At 43.4% G+C, this 23,143-nt stretch overlaps 1 protein-coding gene across 1 annotated transcript; it reads left to right on the plus strand.

The window, feature by feature from the left end:
* Positions 1-1,082: 1,082 nt before the first annotated feature.
* On the plus strand, positions 1,083-22,067 carry LOC118771175 (beta-1,4-galactosyltransferase 6-like). The gene is made up of 9 exons (XM_036519079.1): positions 1,083-1,925; positions 11,312-11,428; positions 13,841-13,954; positions 15,108-15,232; positions 16,250-16,366; positions 17,198-17,385; positions 18,957-19,079; positions 19,413-19,514; positions 21,066-22,067. The coding sequence occupies exons 1-9, from the start codon at positions 1,811-1,813 to the stop codon at positions 21,211-21,213; spliced, it is 1,149 nt and encodes a 382-aa protein (XP_036374972.1). The 5' UTR covers positions 1,083-1,810; the 3' UTR covers positions 21,214-22,067.
* Positions 22,068-23,143: the final 1,076 nt, after the last annotated feature.

Below are 23,143 nucleotides of genomic sequence, written 5' to 3' on the forward strand. Positions count from 1 at the left end.
AGGGAGGGACAATGCTGAAGGCAGTGTTCCTTCTCCAAGGTCACCCACTGTCCTGTAATAACCCCAAGATTACCCCCCTAGCGGTGTCTTACAATGGCCTACATGCAATGTTTATGACCTAGGGTAACCCCCAGCATTATTTAGGCATAGAATCACATCATATTACTTTTCAGTAGTAGTGCTTAATGCAAACAATATTTTCCACCATACGAAGTATAATAGAATACATATTATTTAAGGCTAACATATTAGATTGTCTGGTTTCCTTATACACTTCCAGACCTCCACATGTACAGTAAAGATAAAGTAAATAGCTAATGTAATATATCAATAACTTCAGTTAATATGTCAATAACTGTGGTTAAAATCTAAAGCTAACATCTGTTGGCAATGCTTATGATGTTTGCTGGCAATAACTCATTTCCACCATGTAACAAGCTTAATCGTACCACGTCAAGCTCCGCTTTTCTCTGGGGGGAGGGTGAAAGTGGCAATACTCATAATTTACATATGGGGTATACACTTTATCAAAAATTTTCCACCACATTACCCCCGCCCCCCAAAAAGATGAAACCTCTGCTTTAACCAATACAGTGCACCACAGGGCTTTGCCCAGAGTTTTCACTAATAAAAATCACCTTGGACCAGAAGTTTCACTCTTAAAAACACAAACGGTATTACCAATAAAACTAAAAGTATGACACATGGGTCTATCAGAACCCAGAAGCCGCTACACGAGGTAGCCCAACTCCTGTTTCACACTTTTTACCACACTGCCTGATAGCGAAAAATACGATCACCTATCACGGGCTACAAGGACATTTCACATCTTCACAAGTTTTGTTCTCTCTTAAATTCATTTTTAAAGTGTCTGTAAGGGTTTGTTCGCAATGACACTTCATATTAATTGCGCTAAAAGTGTTATCAGTCCAGCCACACGTGAGCTGACTGGGCGTTTCCCTTTTCGCTGGAAATGCTCCCCCACAATCCTTCACTGCAGTCATGGTTGCCATGGTGACGCCCGGGAGGGGCGGGGGCTGGCTGGGGGGCAGGTTGCACTTTTTACCGGAAACAATGTCTGGCGGACGCTCGCAGAAATAGATTGGAACCGGATCATTTTTATATCCGGATAATTTTTTCCCCGACCTATAGTCTTAGCTGAAACGGTCATTCGGAGCCCTTGGAGTCGTCCGCTAAATTCTGTTGCAGGGTTGCGCTCTTCGTTAGTTAAGCGGGCTGGCAGGTTAGCTACCTGATCGAAAGATTTGAGCGTCTGCAGGCTAACGTTAGCTAGCTGGCTGGCTAACTGGCTGGCAGCGGACGCCCCGAAACCAAACCATCAGTTTCACCAGTGGGGTGGCTGTGGAAGCCAGCGCACACCCGTTTTCCGAGGGGTCACTGGAAATTCATTGCCGGGAGGGGGGAAAAAGGACAAAATATACCTAAACATGGGGCAGCTGCGGGTGATCTCTGAAAAATAGCCACCGTGTTTTGGGACATACGGTTAACGGGTCCAACATGCTTGGTCGGCGACGGGTTTTGGAGGCTTGACAGTGCTTGATAAGGCCTGCGTTTCAATCTGGAAATTTCTTGCCCAGGATAGCAATACGGTTTTTCTGACTACATTGCATTTTTACGGAAAGCACCCCCCTCCCCAACAGACACGATGCGGACTGTATCGGCACTTTGATTTTTTAGATGACCCTTTTTAACTCAAATTCGGATTTTCAGGAGCTATCGATCAAAAGATTGTTCCCGAAACAATCTTTTATGGGATCATTATTTTTTCTCAATCCGCGGCTGAGCAAAAATGTTGAATTGGAGGCGGCTGTTGCGGCTGTCAAACCGCTCCTTCTTGGCCTTCATTTTTTTCTTCTCCCTGTCTACGTCCTGCCTTTACTTCATCTACGTCTCTCCTGGAATAGGTACGTTTATCCGTCCCGAAATATTTGTCCTGAATGTTGCATCCACCTATCTCACCATTAGCACCAGCTGCGCCAGTTACTAGCATACTAGCCGGCTCCCAAGATCATTTTGAAACGGGAGCTTGAGTAAAATGCTTTTTAGCGCAGGCTAGCTTCGTTGGAGAGCTCATTCATATCGGTCTAGCAACCTAACCCTTTACCACGCGTGCTAGCTAGCATTCCTAGCGTTAGCCGGGTTAATTATATCACTAACGTTAGCCAGCCATTCACAGTGCGATTGATATGATGGCTAATTCGCTAGACTACCTACGATTCGTGTCTGAGTGGCCATGCAACAAGCGCTTATTTAGTGTATGCTATAACTAGCTAGCACAGTTTCGTTAGATGGCTGTCTGGTACCAGGCTAAAGCCATCCAGAAATTTGGTTGCACCTGCTCTGCTAGCCAAGCTACAACCGCAGAGCGCTCTGTTTGTGTATGTTTGCACCTGAACGCCAGCCTCCGGCCGGCTACGAAGCTAACGTTACCTCAAACAGCTATTTTTGATCGTAAGCTAGGTGCCTGTTTCCCCTCGCCGGTGTAGCCCACATGGCTAGCTAGTCCGCCTGCGAAGGCCCGCGCGTATGTTACCCGGTTATGGGTGTGATTAGCCTCGTATTGTATGTTGTGATCAGTTATATGTAGCATAGCTAATTTATAGCTACTTAGCTCTGTAGTCCGTCAATTAGTTAAATCGTGTGTGTTGTGAAGAATGAAATAGACCGATTATAGGTAGCTATATGAAGCTTGTGCACCCCCCAATTTGTGTCACGGTCGAAACGCTGGCTAATTAGCTGTCTTTGTAGGTAGTTAGCTGGCTACCTGTTCACCAGTGGCTACAGACGTTTCTATCAATGAGATAATGCAGGCAGCTAGCTATCAGGAAGATGTTAAGATGTGATTCCTCCTCCATGGCCCAAAGTTTTTCCAACCAGAACAAGTCAGGAAGTAGCCACCTAACATTAGCTATGTATGTTTCCTGTATGAAGTTATAGTTACTGTTTGAAAAGGGTTTTGAAAACTGAATGCTGTAAGTTAGTAAAGGGGCTTGGTAACATTTCTCAGTATTGGTTCTTTTTGAACTGTTTGTCACCCCCCCCCCCCCCTAATTTGTGTCTCCATATTTTAGGGCTACTGTATAGTAACATTTCAAGTTTCATTTTTTTTTTTTCTGTCCCATCCACATTTTACCTGCTAGCTCATCAGATCTATCAGTTTGGACTTGGCAGCTGGTGAAGTATCCTCGTTATTAAAATGACCTGGACTGTATGACATACTTAGTGCTCCTGGGCTCCAAGTGAACCATGGCTTAAATCAGTCATACAGAGAGCTGGAAGGATAATCGGCTTCATCATTTTCATTCCCACCCACTCACTGCATGAGCATTGCATTACTCTTTGGTAAATCACATCTCTTTAAATAAAAGTAAAAGTCCCTTTTCTGCCCTGACACGAGACACCTTCTGCTGGAAGGCCTGTAAGTGTTATCCAGCATTGGCAAGCATAAGTCACTCAAAGTGCTCATGTGAGTGTGTTAAGTTAGAGACAAGCATGCATCATCATTTACCTGGTTAGCTGAATGAGGTGGACACTGGATGCACAAAATACTGCTCAAATACATGATATTGGCATGTTAATTAGAGCACACATGTTGGTCCCGTTTTGCGGAACCATAGTTACAACTGATATGGTTTCCCTTGAAAAGGTATCTGTGATAGCTTATCGCAGTTTATTGTTCATCGTCTCTCTGTTCCCCTAGTGATATCGCGGGCTCTGGGTATCTTTTGCCCTTGGCGATAGAGATGAGATCAGCTTGCCTACTCCAGCAACTATGTAGTGTAACAATTTGATTCTGATTGAGGATTAGTTACCAGGGGCTGTATGCAATACAGGATGAGCTGTATGCAATACAGGACCCCTCAGAAGCTGCAAAGAGACTGTATCACGGTTGATTATAGAAAACCTGGCATCACAGCATCAATGCCACAGTGTCAGCTCTCTTCAGGCAAGACGTGACAGGATGCATACAAGCGTGTGTTCACGCCCTCTGATACCTTTTAAAATGCAAATTTAAGTGGCATAATATTTCACCGCTGTATCTAGCCGTCTGGGAGGCGTAGCGTGTAGAACGCAGGTTTGTTTCACGGTTCTTCTGCGTTTGAAACATCCTCTTTTCAACCTGGGATAGGGTGGTTCGCCTAGGACTGTATCCTGTTTACATTCTGCATTTGGCTTGTGGTCAGTTCTGGCCTGATATCCTCTGATCATGTCGATTAGGGATGAAAGCCACAGCAAGCACTTTCAGCAGTGTGCATCTTTTTCTTTTTAATTGTTGCTGCTCCGTATGTTCACTGCTGTATTATGCCGGTCCTATTCTTCATATCCCAGGTGTACTTTTCACTTTGGCTTGACAGTTTGGTCATTTCTGTTGTGGCTGGTTGTTTGTATTGTGTGAATGATTCTGATAGAACTGGCTGGAAGGCCTCCCTTTGAAGCGAGAGGCTTGAACCCTGGCTCCGGTTCCTAAGATTCCAGAGAATTTGAGCTTGTTTTAAACGCCGGCAATTGCATTGCTATCATAAATGATTGTTAGAAAAGCGTTTCGGGTGCCAGGATTGTCCTGTTGATACGAGTTCACCGCTTCAAACGTAATGAAGAAAGATTTGCACCTCGCGAATGTGGCAGTAGTTTACTTTATCTACAGTGTGACGCTGGAAATACTGTCGCATTGCAGACTCACCAGAGGATTGGAAACCAGGGAGCAAACAGAAAATGAGCTTGATTGCTCAGAAGCGTTTTTATCTGCACAGCTTGACAGCTCGCTCCCTGTCCACCTGGAGAGATGCTAGAACGGCTCGGCACTTCTAGTTCCACCGGACTTTATTTTACTGGAGCACTGCTAGACTCTAGCTTGTCTCTCCCCCTCACTGTCTACCGAATGCCCGTGTGCATTACACCCCCATCATCACCCCCATTCCCTTTACTGATTTCCCTAAATTATTATTGGTATGGCCAGTCTCTCAGATCAGCTTCAGAAATGACCCAAAGGGAACTAAATGCAGTCTTTCTCATGGGGGGGGGCAGACTCACTGTTTGTTGTAGGTGCATAAAACCAGACAGGACTCTGCTTAGAGCACCGCTTGTTAACTAGGGGACACTAGTGTTCTGTTGGAGTAAACGGGTTGCAGCTACACAATTTCAAAATTGCCTGACTGTTGCACTGCTGTCTTTTGTGTCTAAAAAGGGAACGCTGACCTCTGAGAGAACCTTGGTGAGTTGTTTTGCTGTTAGCTTCACTGTGTTAAGTCCCTTTTCAAATGGTGTCAATCAGTTCATTGAATTGCAATGCATCATGTGTTAGCTGTAACTGGTCAAATTGAGCACCAGGATAAGCCCATATTTTGAAGCCTGTTTCGTTTTGTGGCTGAACGTTGTCAATAACATGGCAAGTGAACAGAGCTTCAAGAACATAGTGATGTCATTATTAATGCAATTTGGAAATGCATCCTTGAAGCCCACAAGTACACAGCTGATTTGTAACTATTGCTATCTTGAAAACCAATTGGCACTTAAAACAGAGTGGGTTTTGTGTGGTGTCTAGTTTTGAAGACTGCATTTTGTTGAGTGTGCAGCATTATTTTGTACTAGGCCTACACCCTCTGTTCTCGAGCAACTTTTTCCCATGCAATCCCCAAAGGCACAAGTGTGTTGCTATAGTAACCTCAGGGCAGTGTACTGGTAATTTAGTTTAATACCGGGCTGAGATTCCATTCCTCCCCCCCGCACCTCAAGAGGAAAAAAAAAGGGAACCAGAACAATGTTTTCTGTCATGTTAGGAAAGAGTGCCAGAGTAAAGAATATGATGATAATGAGCTACTGAAGGCCCAGAGAAGGTTAGATCCACACCAACACTATGGCCAAAACCTTCATTTAAAATAACATAGATTTTGCTGCTGTTGCCACTGTCTTATCATTCTTCCATCTGTAATATTGCTTTTCTATACTTTTTTTACAATTATATCATTTTATATACTTTTGCTGACGATTAAATCGAAGATGTTTTTGTGATGGGTGCTGTACGTAACAATGCTTGTTCACATATCTCTTTTCCTCTTTTTTATGGTTAATGCCATTCCTTTGTTAAAATGGAGGAATCGGGGTTGAAGTCTCATATGTCAGTTGGAAAAAAGCTCACCTTTTGTAAATGGTTTAAGGTGCAAGTGTAGCCTTTGTTGGGATGATGACCACAGGCTTTTGTCCATGTATGTGTAATTCATTTCATACAGCTTTCACACTTGGAGATTTATCTTGCTGCTCTATGCTGTATGTGTTCACAAGGGCTGGTTGTGGCAGTAAAGGAAATGACCACACCTATAATGACAGTGTGATTTGAGGCTGTTTGTGTGAACACAGTGGTGCTACTGAAGCGTGGACTCTGTACGTGTAAGATAATGTTTTAACTGAAATGTGTTTTTGGATGATGGCTTTGATGATGCAGTTTTGTTCCTTAAGCATCCTTACTGTCATTCTGGTGCACCGATACTAGCAGACCTACTGAGTATCTTACAGTGAAGCTATAAGCTCAGGCTGTTAGAGGTGTGAAGGGTTAGTAATTTTGGTTAGTTGTGGAGGTGTTTTGCCACCCATATCTTGTTTTGGATTAGGGTTTGGTTTTTTGGTCTTTTGTTTGGTTTTTGGTACACAACCCTACTTGTGTAGGTACATCTGCATATTTAAAACCTCAGTAACATGTGAAACCGAGGAGTCTGCCAGTCCCTGCTGTTAAGGCACAGACTGCTACCCTGGTCAGCCTTGCGTCTTCCTCAGTTCGTGGTGGTGTGGTTAAATTATGCAGCTGTAACCTTAGAACACACACAGAACTGGTGCCAACACACACCGCCGTGGTGACTGGCTGTTGTGGCACACAATCTGAGGTCCCTGTGGCGCGTCTACTTTCAGTTTCGTTTCCGCAGTGCTAAAAAAGGGCGTCGCCCGCAGCTCTATTTAAAGGCTGTTTTTAGGGGCAGCGCTGCCTGTTCAGGGCCTCTGACTGGGGTGGGCAGAGCGGGAACATATCCTCTCTGCCCCGAGCGAGAAGTGAACTACGAGTTTGCATAGAGAAACGTCAAAGCAGCTTTTCTTTTTTTAAATGCTTTTGCCCCTTTACGCAACACATTTTTGATAGGCAATCAGGCTCTTCTCACTCTGGCCACATCTGCACTCACGAGTGGTAGAGCGAGAAGAAAGCAAACCTCTGACACATTTCAATGCAGCCAGCGGCCTCGTGCACTGCAGCTCCCACAATGCACTGCTCCGCTGACAACCGTCTGAGTGGTTCAGAGGCGTCTGGTGAGTCGCAGTGTGCCCGGGAGTGGAGAGATGAGGAAACCCCCCAAAAACCCCACCCTTAGCAGGGCGGAGCATAGTTCTGCTGCTGTGGGATCCTGGTTGCTGTGGGGAGGTAATGTGGCTAGGATCGAAGCCAGGCTGTAGGGTTCGGTTTGTGCTCAAGATGAGCCTGTTGCAGGCTGAGCTACTTGAGAACCCCCTAGTTTTTCTAGGTGAAAACCCAGACAGTTTTTTTTTTTTTTTTTTTTTGTGAGCAGCAGCTCACTGACTAAGCAACAGCTTAGTCAAAGCTAATCTTTACCTGGATAAGCTTATTCACAGTAAACTGACCCCAGCCAGCTGACAATATTTTAGCCAAGTCCAGACTGGAAAGTGGGTTTGTTTCATATTTGGGAGGCTAATAAAGTAGGCTAATAGTTGGCATGTTTATCCTCCAGCCAGAAAGCACCTTTGTAAATGGTTATCCTTAGCCAGGTAGTGTGGTTATGTTCACATGTCATTGATAGTTCTCACTGGGAAGTAATCATTTAGCATGTCCTGCCACTGTATATTCCTGTGATATCCATTAGCATTCACTACAAACAGTAATAGCACAAGCATCAGGATTTCTCCTGTCATATGTTCGCTTGCAAACACCCAAATTTGGCAACCTTCTTGCTCATTTATTTACAAGTAAATGTGTTATGGGGTGAGTTTAGCTTTAAGGATCACCTGGGGTCAACAGCACAGAGAATGCCTGAGTGTCCATCAGCTGAAATGAAAACCATTCTGGTGGATCGTATTACCACGACACTTATGTCGGTTAAGAGGCTCAGTGTAAACTAGGCATAAAGAAATGGTAGCCCCGCAGTGTATTTAAAGTTTGCATTTGTTAATCTGAAAAAGAGGTAAAAACACGAAAAGCACGAAAAAGAAAGCATGAGCCTACGTACACAGCCAGTGACCCCACCCAAATTTTTTTGGAACGCCACACTGTTGGTCGGTTATTCATCATGGCCAGCACATGTTTTGTATTGTGGAAGGCATTTGTGCTAGGCATGTGCTACTCAGTGCTTGTGATAAATGATTCACTGGTCTGAGATACATTTAGCCTGGAGGAGATTGTGATCTCCTGTGATGAGAAACTGCTTTGTTCATGTTAGTCATTTTAAACTACTGCTTGGTGTAGATAACTGCCAGGACTTCTCTTTGTAGTTCTTTGTTTTTCCCATGCAGTCTGAGGTTTTCTTTCTCTCCAGAGTTTATATTTCTTGTCAGTAGAGTTTTTATTTTGCAGTGAAATGTTGTGTAGTCAGTAATTGTTTTGCATTGAGTCTTAGAAAATATAGAATTTCTGAAGAAAAATTCAAAGTGAATGTTGGGGTAGCTGAGTATTTTCGGCGGTTATGTATCATGCCAGGGCTTTGCAGTAGTTGACCTTCACTCAAATAAGAAACTAAATATTTACATTTACATTTACATTTATTCATTTAGCAGACGCTTTTATCCAAAGCGACTTACATAGGTTACAGTTCTTAACAATGTTATCCATTTATACAGCTGGATATTTACTGAGGCAATTGTGGGTTAAGTACCTTGCCCAAGGGTACAGCAGCAGTGTCCCAGCAGGGATCGAACCGGCAACCTTTATTCCCCTGGCTTATTCCATTTGAAATGCTCATCAATTACAGCTGGGCTTTCTGCACTGCTCAAGATACAGATCAAGCAAAAGAATACAGCATTTTGCGTGTGCCTCGAAATTCTTTTGGCTTGTTTGGAAAAACTGATGATTTATGCATGGAGTGGAAGGCACTCTTGCGCAACTACATCATAAGGCAGTCAGCCTTCTCACAGGGGAGAGCTCCACCAAGAGCAATGTGAGGCACAGATGCTAGAAACTCTAGTGAAGCGGTATAGGCCAGTGTCATCCTGGCTACAGTCCGGCTAGCACCATTGTCATTCACTGCCTGATCGTGCCAAGTGACACTCTGTGTTAAAAGCTTACTGTAAACGTGGAAGCTAAGATACAGGCAAATGTTAGTGTAATGAGGAATGAATGACAATAGTCATCTGAGAGGTGAAAGCAAAATTAAAGAAGCACTTTGAAGTACGTTGAAGAAAATTGTATGGGTAGTAGCACAAAGTTTACAGTATTTTCTTCTAGCTTCTTGACTCTCATCTCATTCAGAAATGGTTAAATACATCCTTGTTTGTCTAATCTCAGTGATGTGGACGTATTAGTAAATGGTTTAGATTTTCTTTTCTGTGTGCCTTCTTGCAATGGGGCTATAGAAAGAAACTGCTATTGACGTATTGCTGAGTAGATTCATAGATTGTCATGTTCATGGCCATATTCAGTCATCAAGTCAAAGTATAACTAGAGGAGGGGCAGTGATTATCTTTGTAAAGATGACCTATATTATATCTAGTAGAGCTAAATTCTTGTTCTAGACTTTATTGTATTAGTCTTGTATTAGAAGTATTTAAATTAATCAGTTTGAATACCAGTCCATTTCATTCAAATGGAGAGTGTAATTTGGTTGCTGATAAGCATTGAGTGATTGAAAGTCATACTTCTTTGAACTGAGAATGAGCATGAGTGTTATACACCAGTGGTTTCATACTAAATGTGAAATGTGTTAAGAAGTAAAGACTTTTCGTATCACTACAGTTTCTGTAACGATTGTCTAAGTGCAAGACTGAGCTGAAGGGTAAGATTAGAGTTGGTAGATGTTACAGCACAAATAAAGCTGTGGTATCACACAGAGTTGGTCTGGGCGTTTTGTGTCTCTTGCTCCATCAACAACATCATGCCGCAAGTTTTTCATCCGCTCAGCCAAAAAAAAAAAATTGCGTGCACAGTAAACCCCAGTAGCTGCGGCAGCAGAAAACAGGAACAGGAGAGGAAGTGTGTCTGGCCGTGCGCCTTCCCCTCACGCTCCCTCATTGTCCAAAACCCCATTGTTTCTCCGGCCCTTTTACCTCTTATATTTACCCTTGAGCACCGGCTTCCTCTGCTTTTGTGCCTCTGAGACCCATCACCGTTGGTTTACCAGTCACAGTCAGAGGCTAATCACGCGCAGTCTTTCCTGAAAACGAACGTTCCTTCGATTTAGGGGATCGATGAAATGGTTTTAAGACTTGAGGGAAGAGCGTTGGCGGTTCTGAATCAGGCAGAGCCGTCCCTGCCTCGGTGTGTGCTGTGGGGTGATGCAGTCCTTGTATGTACACCACTTTTGACTGGTATTAACTAGAAAATACACTATATGGACAAAAGTATTCGGACGTCTGACCATTACACCAACAGGGACTGTAATGACATTGTATTCAAATACATATACTTTAATATGGAGTTGGTCCCCCTTTTGCAGCTATAACAGCTTCCACTCTTCTTGGAAGGCTTTCCACAAGGTTTTGGAGTGTTTCTGTGGGAATTTGTGCCCATTCATTCTGTAGAGCATTTATGAGGTCATGCACTGATGTTGGACGAGAAGGCCTGGCTCGCAATCTCCGTTCCAGTTCATCCCAAAGGTGCTCGATGGGGTCAGGGCTCTGTGCGGGCCAGTCAAGTTCTTCCACATCGAACTCATCAAATCATGTCTTGATAGTGCTTGCTTTGTGCACTGGGGCACAGTCATGTTGGAATAGAAAAGGGCCTTCCCCAAACTGTTGCCACAAAGTTGGAAGCATAGCATTGTCCAAAATGTCTTGGTATGCTGAAGCATTAAGATTGCCCTTCACTGGAGATAAGGGGCCTAGCCCAAACCCTGAAAAACAGGTGTGGCCAAATACTTTTGTCCATATAGTGTATGTACAGTTACGTGAGTTGAAGTTGTGTAATGATAGCTGTCTTCCTTGCTGTTCTGTTTTATAGTGGGAGTAGATAGTCGAGTGGTCTGATGTGAATTGGTTCCATTGCAGTGGCTTGGCCTTATCGTGTGTGACGGCATCTATAAATATTCTGAAAATATTTGTTCCAGGCGTTGCTGAATGTCGTCTTTTTCCCTCTCTTTCTTTTCAGCAAACACCTACTTCTTCATGGTGCAGGCGCAAGGCATAATGCTGAGGGACAACGTCAGAACGTTCGGACACATGATCAGACTGTACACCAACAAGAACAGCACTCTCAACGGCACAGGTAGGCACGGACCGTCGAGGCTTCAGAGGCCTTCCCCACATGATGTGACTTACATTACATTACGTTATTGGCATTTAGCAGACGCTCTTATCCAGAGCGGCTTACATAGGTTACAGTTTTTTGCGCTGTCCGTTAATACACCTGGATGTTTTATTGAGGCAATTCTGGGGTGAGTACCTTGCCTTACCTACCCCCTGAATCGCTGTGCTACACTGCATGATACTACAGCTTTACAGGTGCTGTACCAGGACATCTACCAGTACTCTGTGAGCTGAAGGCTAAATTCAGTCTTGCATTTAGATGGTTGTTACAAAGTGTAGTGACACAAAAAGTCTTTACTTCTTACTCTTACTCCTTACTTTTTCTCTTCGTAGTGTACACATGCTACTCTGTTTGTTTTCTGTGCCCGATTTTTTTTTTTTTTTGTTTATTCAGAGGATTATGGCTTCTGAAATGTCGCCATAGCCAAATGCTTTCAAGTATATATATATATATATATATATATATACCATTAGAATATGAATGGTGCCATGCTGCACTCAGAATGTGAACGTGGGTGTCTGTGTGGCGTAGTGGTGAGGAGCAGGGCTTGTAACAAAAAGGTTGCCAGTTCGATTCCTCGCTGGGGCACTGCTGCCGTACCCTCAGGCAAGGTGCTTAACCCACAACTGCCTCAGTAAATACCCAGCTGTTTAAATGGATAACATGTTAAAATAATGACATGTGTAAGTCGCTCTGGATAAGAGCTTCTGCTAAATGACAAAAATGTAATGTAACATTGGCTTATATGGGCCCTGTGTGGATTCTTATTCTAATCCTTTCCTGGGGGGAATGGAAACACATGTATTTGGGGCAGATAAGTACTGTAGTCCACACTGTTATTGTAGGGGTGAGTTACACTTGAGTTCCTCTGGATAGTCCACGGGGGGAATCTTAGCTGTACATCACAGTCCTGAATTTCCATGTTCCACCATGCTGACCTGCTACTGTTAAGATGGAAAGTTGTGTGTCAGAAAGAATAGTCTTTGCTAATGTAATGTGGATTGGTCATTTATGATCCACTTTTAATGAAAGATTGGATATTTGTTACTACATAGTAATGGGCTAGCTTATAGGCCAACATTTAGCACCGGCTGTGTGGGGTTGTGATGTAGCCTAGTATTAGACCTGTCACGCTGGTGAGAATGGTCACGCCTCATAAATGAAATCATGCATTTTGGGCTTCGCTGGAAATTTTTTTTCAATGACACGTGCCGCAAGCAGGCGGCTGATAAGCGCTATTCTGAGTGACGCATTTGCATGCTGTAACTGCGGTTCGAAGAGGGAACTGCGTTGCCCCTGTGGGCAGCATGTACACAGCATTTAACCAGCTGTGACAGAGTTCACATTTTTTACAGCCTTTTTCCCCCCACCTGACTGATATAGCAGAAGACAATATGTTACCGTTCGAATGCCAAATGTGAAAGCACTGATTAAGGAATTTCTGATTACATATTTCATATTTATTTCATAGTCTGTGTGTGATAGCCAGGGATAATGAACAGCAGCTTGGTTTGAGATTTTACCGATGTTCTGAATGATCCATTCACCCTCTACCTCCTGCGGTGGCTTAGAGTGCGTGAGTGATGCATTACATCACATTATGTTATTTAGCAGATGCTCTTATCCACAGCCACTACCATAGGTTACAATAAATGCTATCCATTTATACAGCTGGATATTTACTCAGGCAATGCTGGGTTAAATTCCTTGCCCAAATTCCAGTGCCCCAGTGGGCAATCGTCAGCAAAAGGTTGCCAGTTGGAGCCCTGCTCCTTACCACTATGCTACACTGCCGCCCCATTGAGACCAGAGTATATAAAGCATGTATGAGGGGTGGGGTTGCTGGTAAATGATTGTATCTGAAGGTCACTGTCAGTAAGATCATTGTGTGTTCTGATTATTTGGGGTGTGAGGGGTGTGCAGGGAAACAGTACTAAGAATATCCGATGATATCTGACACAATATCCAGTGATAAGAAAATTTGATATCTGACACAGACTGGAGACTGCATCTCGGTTCCACTTCAATCCCTGCACCCTGACACCTGCTACCTCTACTATTTGATACTTATTTTACATGTAATATTGTGATGTTTTCTGGATTCTGTGCTCTAGGGACTGTTGTATCGTAATAGACCTGGCTTCTGTCAGATTGCACAAGTTAACTTGTGGTCGGCCTTGAGCAGTGTTATGCTCACACTCATTGGTCTGGGAATGTTGGCCTGACACTTGCTCGTTCATATTGAATGGATACTTTTCTGTTCTTTTGTGCTGGAAGCCGCTCTGAATAAGAGTGTCTGCTAAATGAACGTAATATAATGAAATTTAATGTAAGAATGTGCCACATGCTAACTGAGTGACCTTTCCCCAGATTACCCTGACGGCAGCAACTCCAGCGAGCTCGTTGCCCAGCCGACCACCTATCTCCCTGAGAACTTCACCTACGCGCAGAACCTTCCGTGCCCTGAAAAGTTACCTTCTATGAGTGAGTGCGACCTCTCCCTCCCACCGCCCTTAGAACATGCTAGAAAACCGCCTCTGGTCCCCTGCACCACCATGTAGGGCAGTGTACATACTGTACGAGACTGTGCTTTAAACAGCCATTTTCACAGTGCCTCTGGGGGTTATGTAGTTTCTGTTTGTGCTCAACATGGTTCTTTAGCTGTGCCAAGGTCACCTTGTGTAAAATCAATGCCTGCAGTTTACAGCCTTTTGCATGTGTGATTGTATTCCTGTGAAACAGACATATGTGATTTTAAAATCCAGCGTCAAGCTCAGTTCATTTGAATGATTGACATTCACTTTTCACTTCTCAGTTCACAGGTCGCGCTTTTGCCTTTCTGTTTCGGTTTTCATTTCAGTGTTTCAAAAAGGATTGATTCAAAACGATTTTTGACCTTGCTGTAGGTTGCTGTCGTTTCGCTCCTCCCTCCCATTTAGCAGGTAGTTATGTAGCCTGCATTGCAGTGTGGAGCCAGTGAGTCCGTAATTGTATCGGACTGAAAAGGAGTAGGCTGTGAACACAAGTCTGTATTGCGTCATGTCGAATCCCCCCATGTTTTACACGATGCGGTGCGCTTTCTACCACTGAGCAGAGCTTTGATCACTACTGAGGGACATCTCGCACCTTTTCACTGTCCCGGTGATGAAATTTCACAGACCACCTAATATCTCTGATCCAGGCTAAAAACACATCACCTTAACACCTGCTGTGATTGTAACATTCACAGAAGTATCACAAAATGTAGCTCGTTCCCACTGATGTTTAGATCAGCAGTGACTTATGGGATAGTGCTCACAACAGGCATGTTTTCCTCTATGCTTTAGCATGGTTGCCTTAAGGTCTGAAACATGTCACACTTGAGATCACCAGGGTGTGCCCCAGTGGTGTGACTTTGTATTATAATCCAGGAGATCACTGTGTAACATGTGTCTGAATTATCTGATTGGTATTACATATTTCATATCACAAATACCCACCCCACCCTCCCTTTCTGACTTTGTTCTTGTAACGGATTGCTACACTGTTGTTGGAAATGTGAGCGTCATACGTCTCTTATTTTACAGAGTATCACGCGGAGCATGTTCAACTGTTGAAATTTGACTTTGGCTAAATATTTATCTCCCATGTCTTACAGAGGGTCATATCGATGTTAATATGACTGAAATAGCCATGGAAGAGATTCTCCTTCGATTTTCAAAGAACCCGGACATTCAGGTTGCCGGTAACTGGAAGCCGAAGGACTGTAAGCCACGCTGGAAGGTGAGAATGGGAATCCCGTTTGATTATATAGCTGTGTTCATTGAGCAAAGATGGAGTGTACTTTAAACAGAACTGATTTACACCTCACATGCATCGTACCCAGATTTACATAATTTTATTTGTGGTCACTAAGACTTGCCAGTTGGTGCACACATTTTTCTGGTCTGTATTCCAGCTGTGTTTTAGGTTTTGGCATGTGTGTGGTGTAACCGAACACCGATAGTGTCAGTAAACTGTAGGGTCGGAGGATAATAGATTTTTCGTGTCGTCATACTGTCCTGAGAACATAATATTGTTGTTAGCCGATGGGGGGTTTACTATTTTCGGTTATAACTACATTGTTGTATTATTTATATTGAGGCTAGACAATACAGATACAGTGAATTTATTTTTTTTCCCCTCTTAAGGTTTTAATTTTAAATGACATGGGTACCTGTAAGGCACCATTTCCCCTGCTCATTCATGATGTGAAGTCAGGTAAAAGATGCCTGTCTCATCCATCAGGCAAATGGCTGTCATATCATGTGCACATCAGGGTCCGTGTGTAAATTTGAGGAAAACTGCAGTGGTCTCTTTCACTTGGGTTTTTCCCATGTTGTTTTGTTTGGCTGTTGTAATTCTGTTGGTAAGTACATAGCTGCCACACGGCTTGTGGCATCTGAGAAAATGCTGTCGTAAGTTTTGTAATTTCCTCTTGTGGAAGGTCAAATGACCTGCCATTGCCCAGCAGAGGTGTATGTGACAGGCAGCGATATTAACAGGGACCATTTGAAAATTGACATTGAGGCTTTATTAATGGTAGCCATCAGTCAAGGTATGGATGATTGATGCTCTGATTTGATTAGCGAGTGAGACATTTTTTGTTTTGTTAGTTTTGTTAAGTACACACTTACATACTGTGGATTCTGCCAGTGGCTATTTGGGATTGGCCCGGTGTTTCCTGCCGAATGAGTTTGACAGGAAATTGGCGGTATGTTAGCGCTGTCGTGACGCCGCGGCCTGTGCTGCTTCTTCCAGGTGGCCATCCTGATTCCCTTCCGGAACCGCCACGAGCACCTGCCCATTCTGTTCCAGTACCTTATCCCCATGCTCCAGAACCAGCGGCTGCAGTTCGCTTTCTACGTCATCGAACAGGTATTCCTTCTGCTGGTGTCCGCCGGGTGTGGTCTGCACAGCTGGCAGAAAGGCGGTACAGAACACAGGATGCTAACGGGCATGTGGAGGGCAGCGGTTAGCAGAGCACCTCCTGGAAGATAAATATTTATAACTTGCTCTCAAACTGAATAGTAGGAGAATTAACCATTGGTTGTCTTTATGACAGAAGTTTGAGTGTTTGCATGATTTTTTTTTAACTCATTGGTTTTTGCGATATACTGCAAGCCAATATTGACATCTAGTGGTGCAATATAGCCAGGTTGTACATGTCAGTTTTCACAAACCTGTAGCTTTGGTTTTTATAGCTGCGGTTCAGCAAAACATGATTGCTCACTCAGCCTGTGCAATCAGGAGGGCGTTGTCTTACAATGTTGCAATGTGTTGTAAGAGGTGTTGTGCACAGACCTTTAAAAACATCGCCTACGTGTTAATCATCTTTCTTCTCAATGGGCACCTGTTTTGCTCTTGTGTAGCCAACCTCACCACGACCATCTCAATTGCATATTAAAAGCAAGGTTGCCATTCATTTAAAGTTTTCAGGGCAAATGGGTAAGTGTTTTGGGAAGGGATCGGCAGGGTAAGTGTTAAGCTGGATGTATCAAGCACACACCGTGTAAGTGGCCCTTACAGGATAGATGTATTAAAGCCCTGGTGTGGATCCTGCAGTCAGACTCATCCCCCGGGGTTTTATTTTCTAATAAAATAGCCCCAGGAACCTTTTTAGCTTAATCCACACTCCAGGGAGGAGGTGTCTGCTCGCAGTGGCACAGAGCCGGGCCTCCCCCACACAGCGCTTATCTGTCCCCCCAGACCGGCACCCAGCCGTTCAACCGCGCCATGCTCTTCAACGTGGGCTTCAAGGAGGCCATGAAGGACCTGGACTGGGACTGCCTCATCTTCCACGACGTGGACCACATCCCCGAGAACGACCGCAACTACTACGGCTGCGGACAGATGCCCCGCCACTTCGCTGCTAAGCTCGACAAGTACATGTACATGTGAGTGCGGAGGTTCCCTCAGCGTCCGGACCAGACACCGCTCACACGGCCGGCCCTGTTTGTTCTTAGCCTCCTCTCCTCTCATACTTTGGCCTTAAGCACCTTATTTGTGTTTAATTGCTGTTTTGTTGCTAGTAACTTGACTCAGGTGGAATCTTTTTTTTTTTTTTTTTTGTTTTCTGCTGCTGAAACTCAGCTGTGTTTCACAAGGTTTGGTAAGTTTGGTAAGCCTAAGAGTGTGTTTTTTGGAGGCATCATTTTACCTGGAGTGTAAAATGAGAAGCTGCTGGTTTTTAGTTTAAATGTAGAGAAGGTAATGCGTGTGCTGGCTTGTGGTGGTTGTGAAGAAAGTGAGTTGGTTTTTTTTTCCCCTCCTGTTATTAGAAATGTAGCACTGCAGCAGTCAGATCAAGCATAACGATGAGAATGTATCTCTAACGTTAATGCTGTCAGTTTGCCCGACCTAAATGAATGTGGGTCTGTTGAATAAGATTAGACAGGTGGAACAGGTGTCAGACTTTGACAACTTGGCGTTTTTGAGCGAAACCCAATTTGCATATTAGAGTCGGGCTGGTGTGTACTATTGGCTCTCTTGCTGAAGTAATTTTCTGGTGTCTAGTTCTAGGTCTAGTTCTGTCTAGTTCTCTCCACACGCATGCCTGTGCATCCCAGGCCTCACAAGATATGCCCAGAGACATAATTAAGTGTGGAATTCTGGGTAGTTTACCCAGTAGGTCCCAGGCTGTGTTCTTAATTTCCAGCTCAGAAAAAAGCACATGTCCAAATGGTCGAATGTGAAATCCAGAATGTGCGAATGTTTTCAATAGTAATTTAAAATGTACTGGTTATTATTAGATAATATGTTCGTTATTGCCAGTTCGGCACCTGCTTTTTGTTCTGCATAATTTGTTGTTGAATGTAATTTATTGCACAACCATGAAATGACATGTATGATAGAGGAAATGCTTAATAGGTTACACAGTGCATAAAAATATGTATCTGTCAGTAAGGTCAAAGAAGGGACAGTATGCTCAGCACAGGTTTTGAGGCTAAAGAGGGCAGAGTCTGTGACAAGTTTTTCAATTTGCCGGAATTCATTCAGTGCCAGTTTTGATTTTAAACACAATGCTCTCATCATTGATCAGGAACTGGATACATCCTGGATAATGCCGCCCCCTACTGTGTGTAAATCTCATAACAGTCTTGGAGAGTACATTGCCAGGCATTACGATGCTCAGTATGGTGTATTACAGTGCCTTAAGCTAGTGTGTTTAGCAGCCAACTTTTTCCCAATATTTGACTGATTGCACTGTAGAATAATGATTAATGTGAAGTACTTTTTTCTTTTTTTTTTTTTTTTTTTAGTAACCTTGACACCAGCACTGTTCTCTAGTGCTTTCAAGAGCCCTGAACAGCAAGGCTTTGTTCTCCTACGTTATTATTTGTACTTCAGTTTCCCCATTACTCAGCTGCTTGTCTTGAATAGTAGGCTTAAGTGTTGGCTGTAGTTTTATCCCATGGACTGGTTTTCTTGTCTCGTCTCGTTTGTGACTGGGTATTTCCGCTTTCAGACTCCCCTACAGCGAGTTCTTCGGAGGTGTGAGCGGCCTCACCGTGGAACAGTTTCGGAAGATCAACGGATTCCCCAATGCGTTCTGGGGCTGGGGCGGAGAGGACGACGACCTCTGGAACAGGTGACTCATGGTGATAAACATCACTAAGCATAGTCATTTTTGCAGTGTTACCCATTAATCTACAAGGAAATATCTGCTTCATTATTTTAGGGGGATATGGCTGGAAGCACAAAACTCTTCAGAATGTTGTATGTTGGAACACAAATGAGATTTGTTTTGAATGTATAATTGTTGGTACACTTAAGTGTAAATTGTTAATTTTTAAATGTTTTCCTTCTTAAATAAAAAAAAAATTCCCTTCAATGAAAATGTAATTAATTAAAAGTGAACCGTGAACAGCCGTACTGAAGAGGTAACTCGCAGAGTATCTGTAACGAATGTGTTTATTTTCAGAGTGCACTATGCAGGCTTCAATGTGACAAGGCCGGAGGGAGACTTGGGGAAGTACAAATCGATTCCACACCACCATCGGGGGGAGGTGCAGTTTCTGGGAAGGTGAGTTCTTGAGCAACAGAGTCACACCCACGCGAACATAGCTCTCCATCCTCCTGTGCACATGAGAAGATGCACAGCCACGTTAGCCGCCCACATGAAAACCGTTCAGGTGTGTCCAAAGAAATGCCAGCATCTGGGTTTAATCAGTGCCTTGTATTCCAGTGGTGTGCTGTGAATTTAGCTGTCCTTGTTCTTGCACACACGCACACACACACACACACACACACACACACACACACACACACACACCTACCTGCTAGACCACACGTGTGCTCCCACAGCGTTTGGGCTGTAGTATTCATTGGAAACACATTTGCACTCAGACATATATTCTTGTTTTGCTCTGCAAACTTGAAACAGCAACAGCTTACAGGGGTTTGATAGGGCGTCTTGCAGCAGCTTACAGGGGTTTGATAGGGCATCTTGCAGCAGCTTACAGGGGTTTGATAGGGCGTCTTCCGATCCTCCAAGCGTAGAGGTTAATACACAGTATCAGTCCCTGTAACCATGTGTTGCCTGAATTGTTCCATTTCAGTCCACACTGTGTGCACACAGGTGATGAACACTGCATGCGGTGAGCATACGTGTGCATGTTGGCTCAGCCTGTGCGTGCATTTGAGTAACATGTTTTGGAATTCAGTGACAGGAGCACATTTGGGTGAGAAATGTAATTGGGAACGTCAGTGTGTACCGTGCACATTGGTATGTGCGGTGCCGTGCGCTGAAAACGGGCCTATATGTTCGCTCTGCGAATAAACTGTATGAAACTACACACACAGGTTGTAACATCAAAGGTGACACAGAGGGTGGGAATAAAAACGCCATCTCCAGTGATTACTGCATCATTGAAATTAAAATGCCCACCTTCGTCCACCTTCGAGGAGACGTACAGCAGAACCGGCAACAGACATGCCATTATACCCACAGCATGGAGGTGGTCCTGCTGATGCACAAGGGTTAACGTATGAATGTGTTTTCTGTTCTTTGGGTTTCCCACATCACTACCTTCTTTATGAATGCTGTGTACATATCTGATATTATTGGCCCTGGGATCTGCCAAACAACTTGTTTTCCACGTTGTGGAGAGAGAATCTTTTAATCTCATTTAAATGCATGCCAGACAGGATGATTGCACTCGCATGAATGGAATTGTTTTTTTTGTTTCTGTTTGTTGGTCCCATTAGTTAGAGACTGTTTGCAGCTTTGCACTGAAGCGTGCCCTCTGGTGAAAGGAAAATAGTTTTTTCCCCCCCCACTGCAGGTGTTACAAATCTTTCCTGCTGTCTTCTGTGCTGTTACACCCAGTACAAGATCATTTAACATCCTGTCGTTTTTCTAAGGTCATGTTATTTAGTACTGATTCACTGTACGCTCTGAAGCTGGGAACATCAAGGTACATACAGTGCTACCAATAAACCATAAAAGGGCATATTCATCTTAGTTACACAATGAAACCCTCTTTATTGGCCCCAGCGTCCTTCACGATGCGTATGATGGAATTAAACTGAAGAGAAATAAATTGACTGACACTCTTGCAATTTTAATTCCCAGGTACAAGCTGCTAAGGTATTCCAAAGAGAGGCAACACCTCGACGGTTTGAACAACTTGAACTACACACCCGAAATCACTCTGAATAGCTTGTACAAAAATATAACCGTCAACCTTTCTCCAGAGCTGGCCCCCATTCCGGATTATTGAACCATACCCGCGGCGTGCGCGAATGAACTCCAAGGATGCGGGAACTGTGGGAAGGAAACTGTCTGCACTGAAACGGGAGTCACGTTATCTTCTCTGACAGAGATTTCACCCGGGCAAAATAAGGCCGAAACTATCGATTGTGTGTCGCTGCATGTTGTGTCTGTACAGGCTTTACCTGCTCCATATCTCATTTCGAAGGAAAGGAGTGCAACCGGTTTGATGTTTTGCTGCATAGCCTTAACAAATCCACCGAAGTTCTGTGTCATGGATTTTGTTTGTATGAGAAACCACTTTGGTAAAATGCCAAAAGGAATCGTCCGGGTTAAAATCTGCCATCGTATATGCTGTGTGATACATTCTGTATTAATTACTGTGCAATACCCTCAGTACCAATTCCTTTGGTTGCACAGTAGCGTTGCTGAATGATACCATCTGTTTTCAGTATGCATGCCCACTGCTCTGACACGCGCCAGACAAGCTCCAGAACTGACAGTCCACTGTCTCCTGTTTACCTCCTGTCTTACAGGAAGCAAATGCAGCCGCACATTGTGTTTAGAAAGGTTACGGTGACACACTTCGTAACAACAATATACGTAACAGGCTTCATAACAATATCTTTTGTGTTGCAAGATCGCCGTTCCCTGGGAAACAAACCAGGTTGTTGCTTTGTGTTGCTAAAAGTATAAATGCCGAAAATATTTCTCCCCGGTTGAAGTAGTTACTGGGCGTGCCATATTTTCACCATAAGATCACCACAGAAGCTACAGGCCAGATATGCCATGTATTTCTTCTGTGTTGCACAGTGTATCTGATTATAGGTTTTTCTGGACATATCCTTTGTCATTACCTTAGAAGCCAACACATATTTGTCTATTGTGTATGTTTGTACACATGTCATTTTTTTTTTTTAGCAAGGGGGTTTCATTTCCTCAATTAAAAAAAAAAAAGAGTAAAGGTGATTATTTGTATATGCGATGTAAATTTACGATACATTTTATTTTTTGTATTTATTTTTTTAATTTAAGTTTTAGAAGCACTCCTGTTCATGTGTCACGTGAGCATTCTCCATATCTCTCCCTGTATATAGTACTGAGAGCGTTTGCATGAACAGAACAGTGTAAATCTGGGCCTTTTCAAAATGGTTAGCATAGTAGAATTACGCATATTCGAGTGTTCTGTTTATTTTTGGCAGCTATGTCCCCCCCCCCCACCCCCCCAATCTAGTAGATAACAGAGTTGAGTGAGTGGCTCTCTGTGTGGATAAAGCGTAACACAAGTAATGTGGCGTAGGTTTTCACTTGTCACATCCCTTTGGGTTGATATCTTTCCCTGCACGCCTTAATTTATCATTTTTTTTCTCCTAATTCTGATGTTGATTTTTTTTTCTTCTTTCCTTTTTGAAGTGCACTGCGTAGTCTTTTGTTCCAATTAAGGCATGGTGGATCCTGAGCGCCACAGGGATGTCTATTCCAATTGTGCCAGTGCTCCTAGGGGCCAGAATGTTCCTGATAAAACGTGCCACAAGTCGATTGTAAGATTTTCTATCTGATTTAAAACTATTTTTTTATGTTGAGCCTATGTGAGGCTGTAAATAAGCCAAAATGAGAGGACAGCAATGTTCTTGAATGGCATGAGGAATAAGCTTAGGCCATAAAGACTTAGATATGTTTTGAGCACTACAAGATATATATACAGTATATAAATACAAAAATCTTTTTTCTTGTTATGTATGCAGTTTTCCCCTGTGAATTTTTCAGTGTTCTGGCAGTACTTTCTGTCATTTGTCAGTTTCACCTTTAAATGTTTTAGCTATTTTCAAATTTCTCAGCAAAAGCTTAAAATTAGAACTTTGAATTCACCTGCCAATCATTCGACCAATCGCTGTCAATTGAAAAAGGTTTGTTTATGTGGGCATTGTGTTATGCATTAA

The sequence above is a fragment of the Megalops cyprinoides genome, chromosome 24 (assembly GCF_013368585.1).
Source record: "Megalops cyprinoides isolate fMegCyp1 chromosome 24, fMegCyp1.pri, whole genome shotgun sequence".
Classification (NCBI taxonomy): Eukaryota; Metazoa; Chordata; class Actinopteri; order Elopiformes; family Megalopidae; genus Megalops; species Megalops cyprinoides.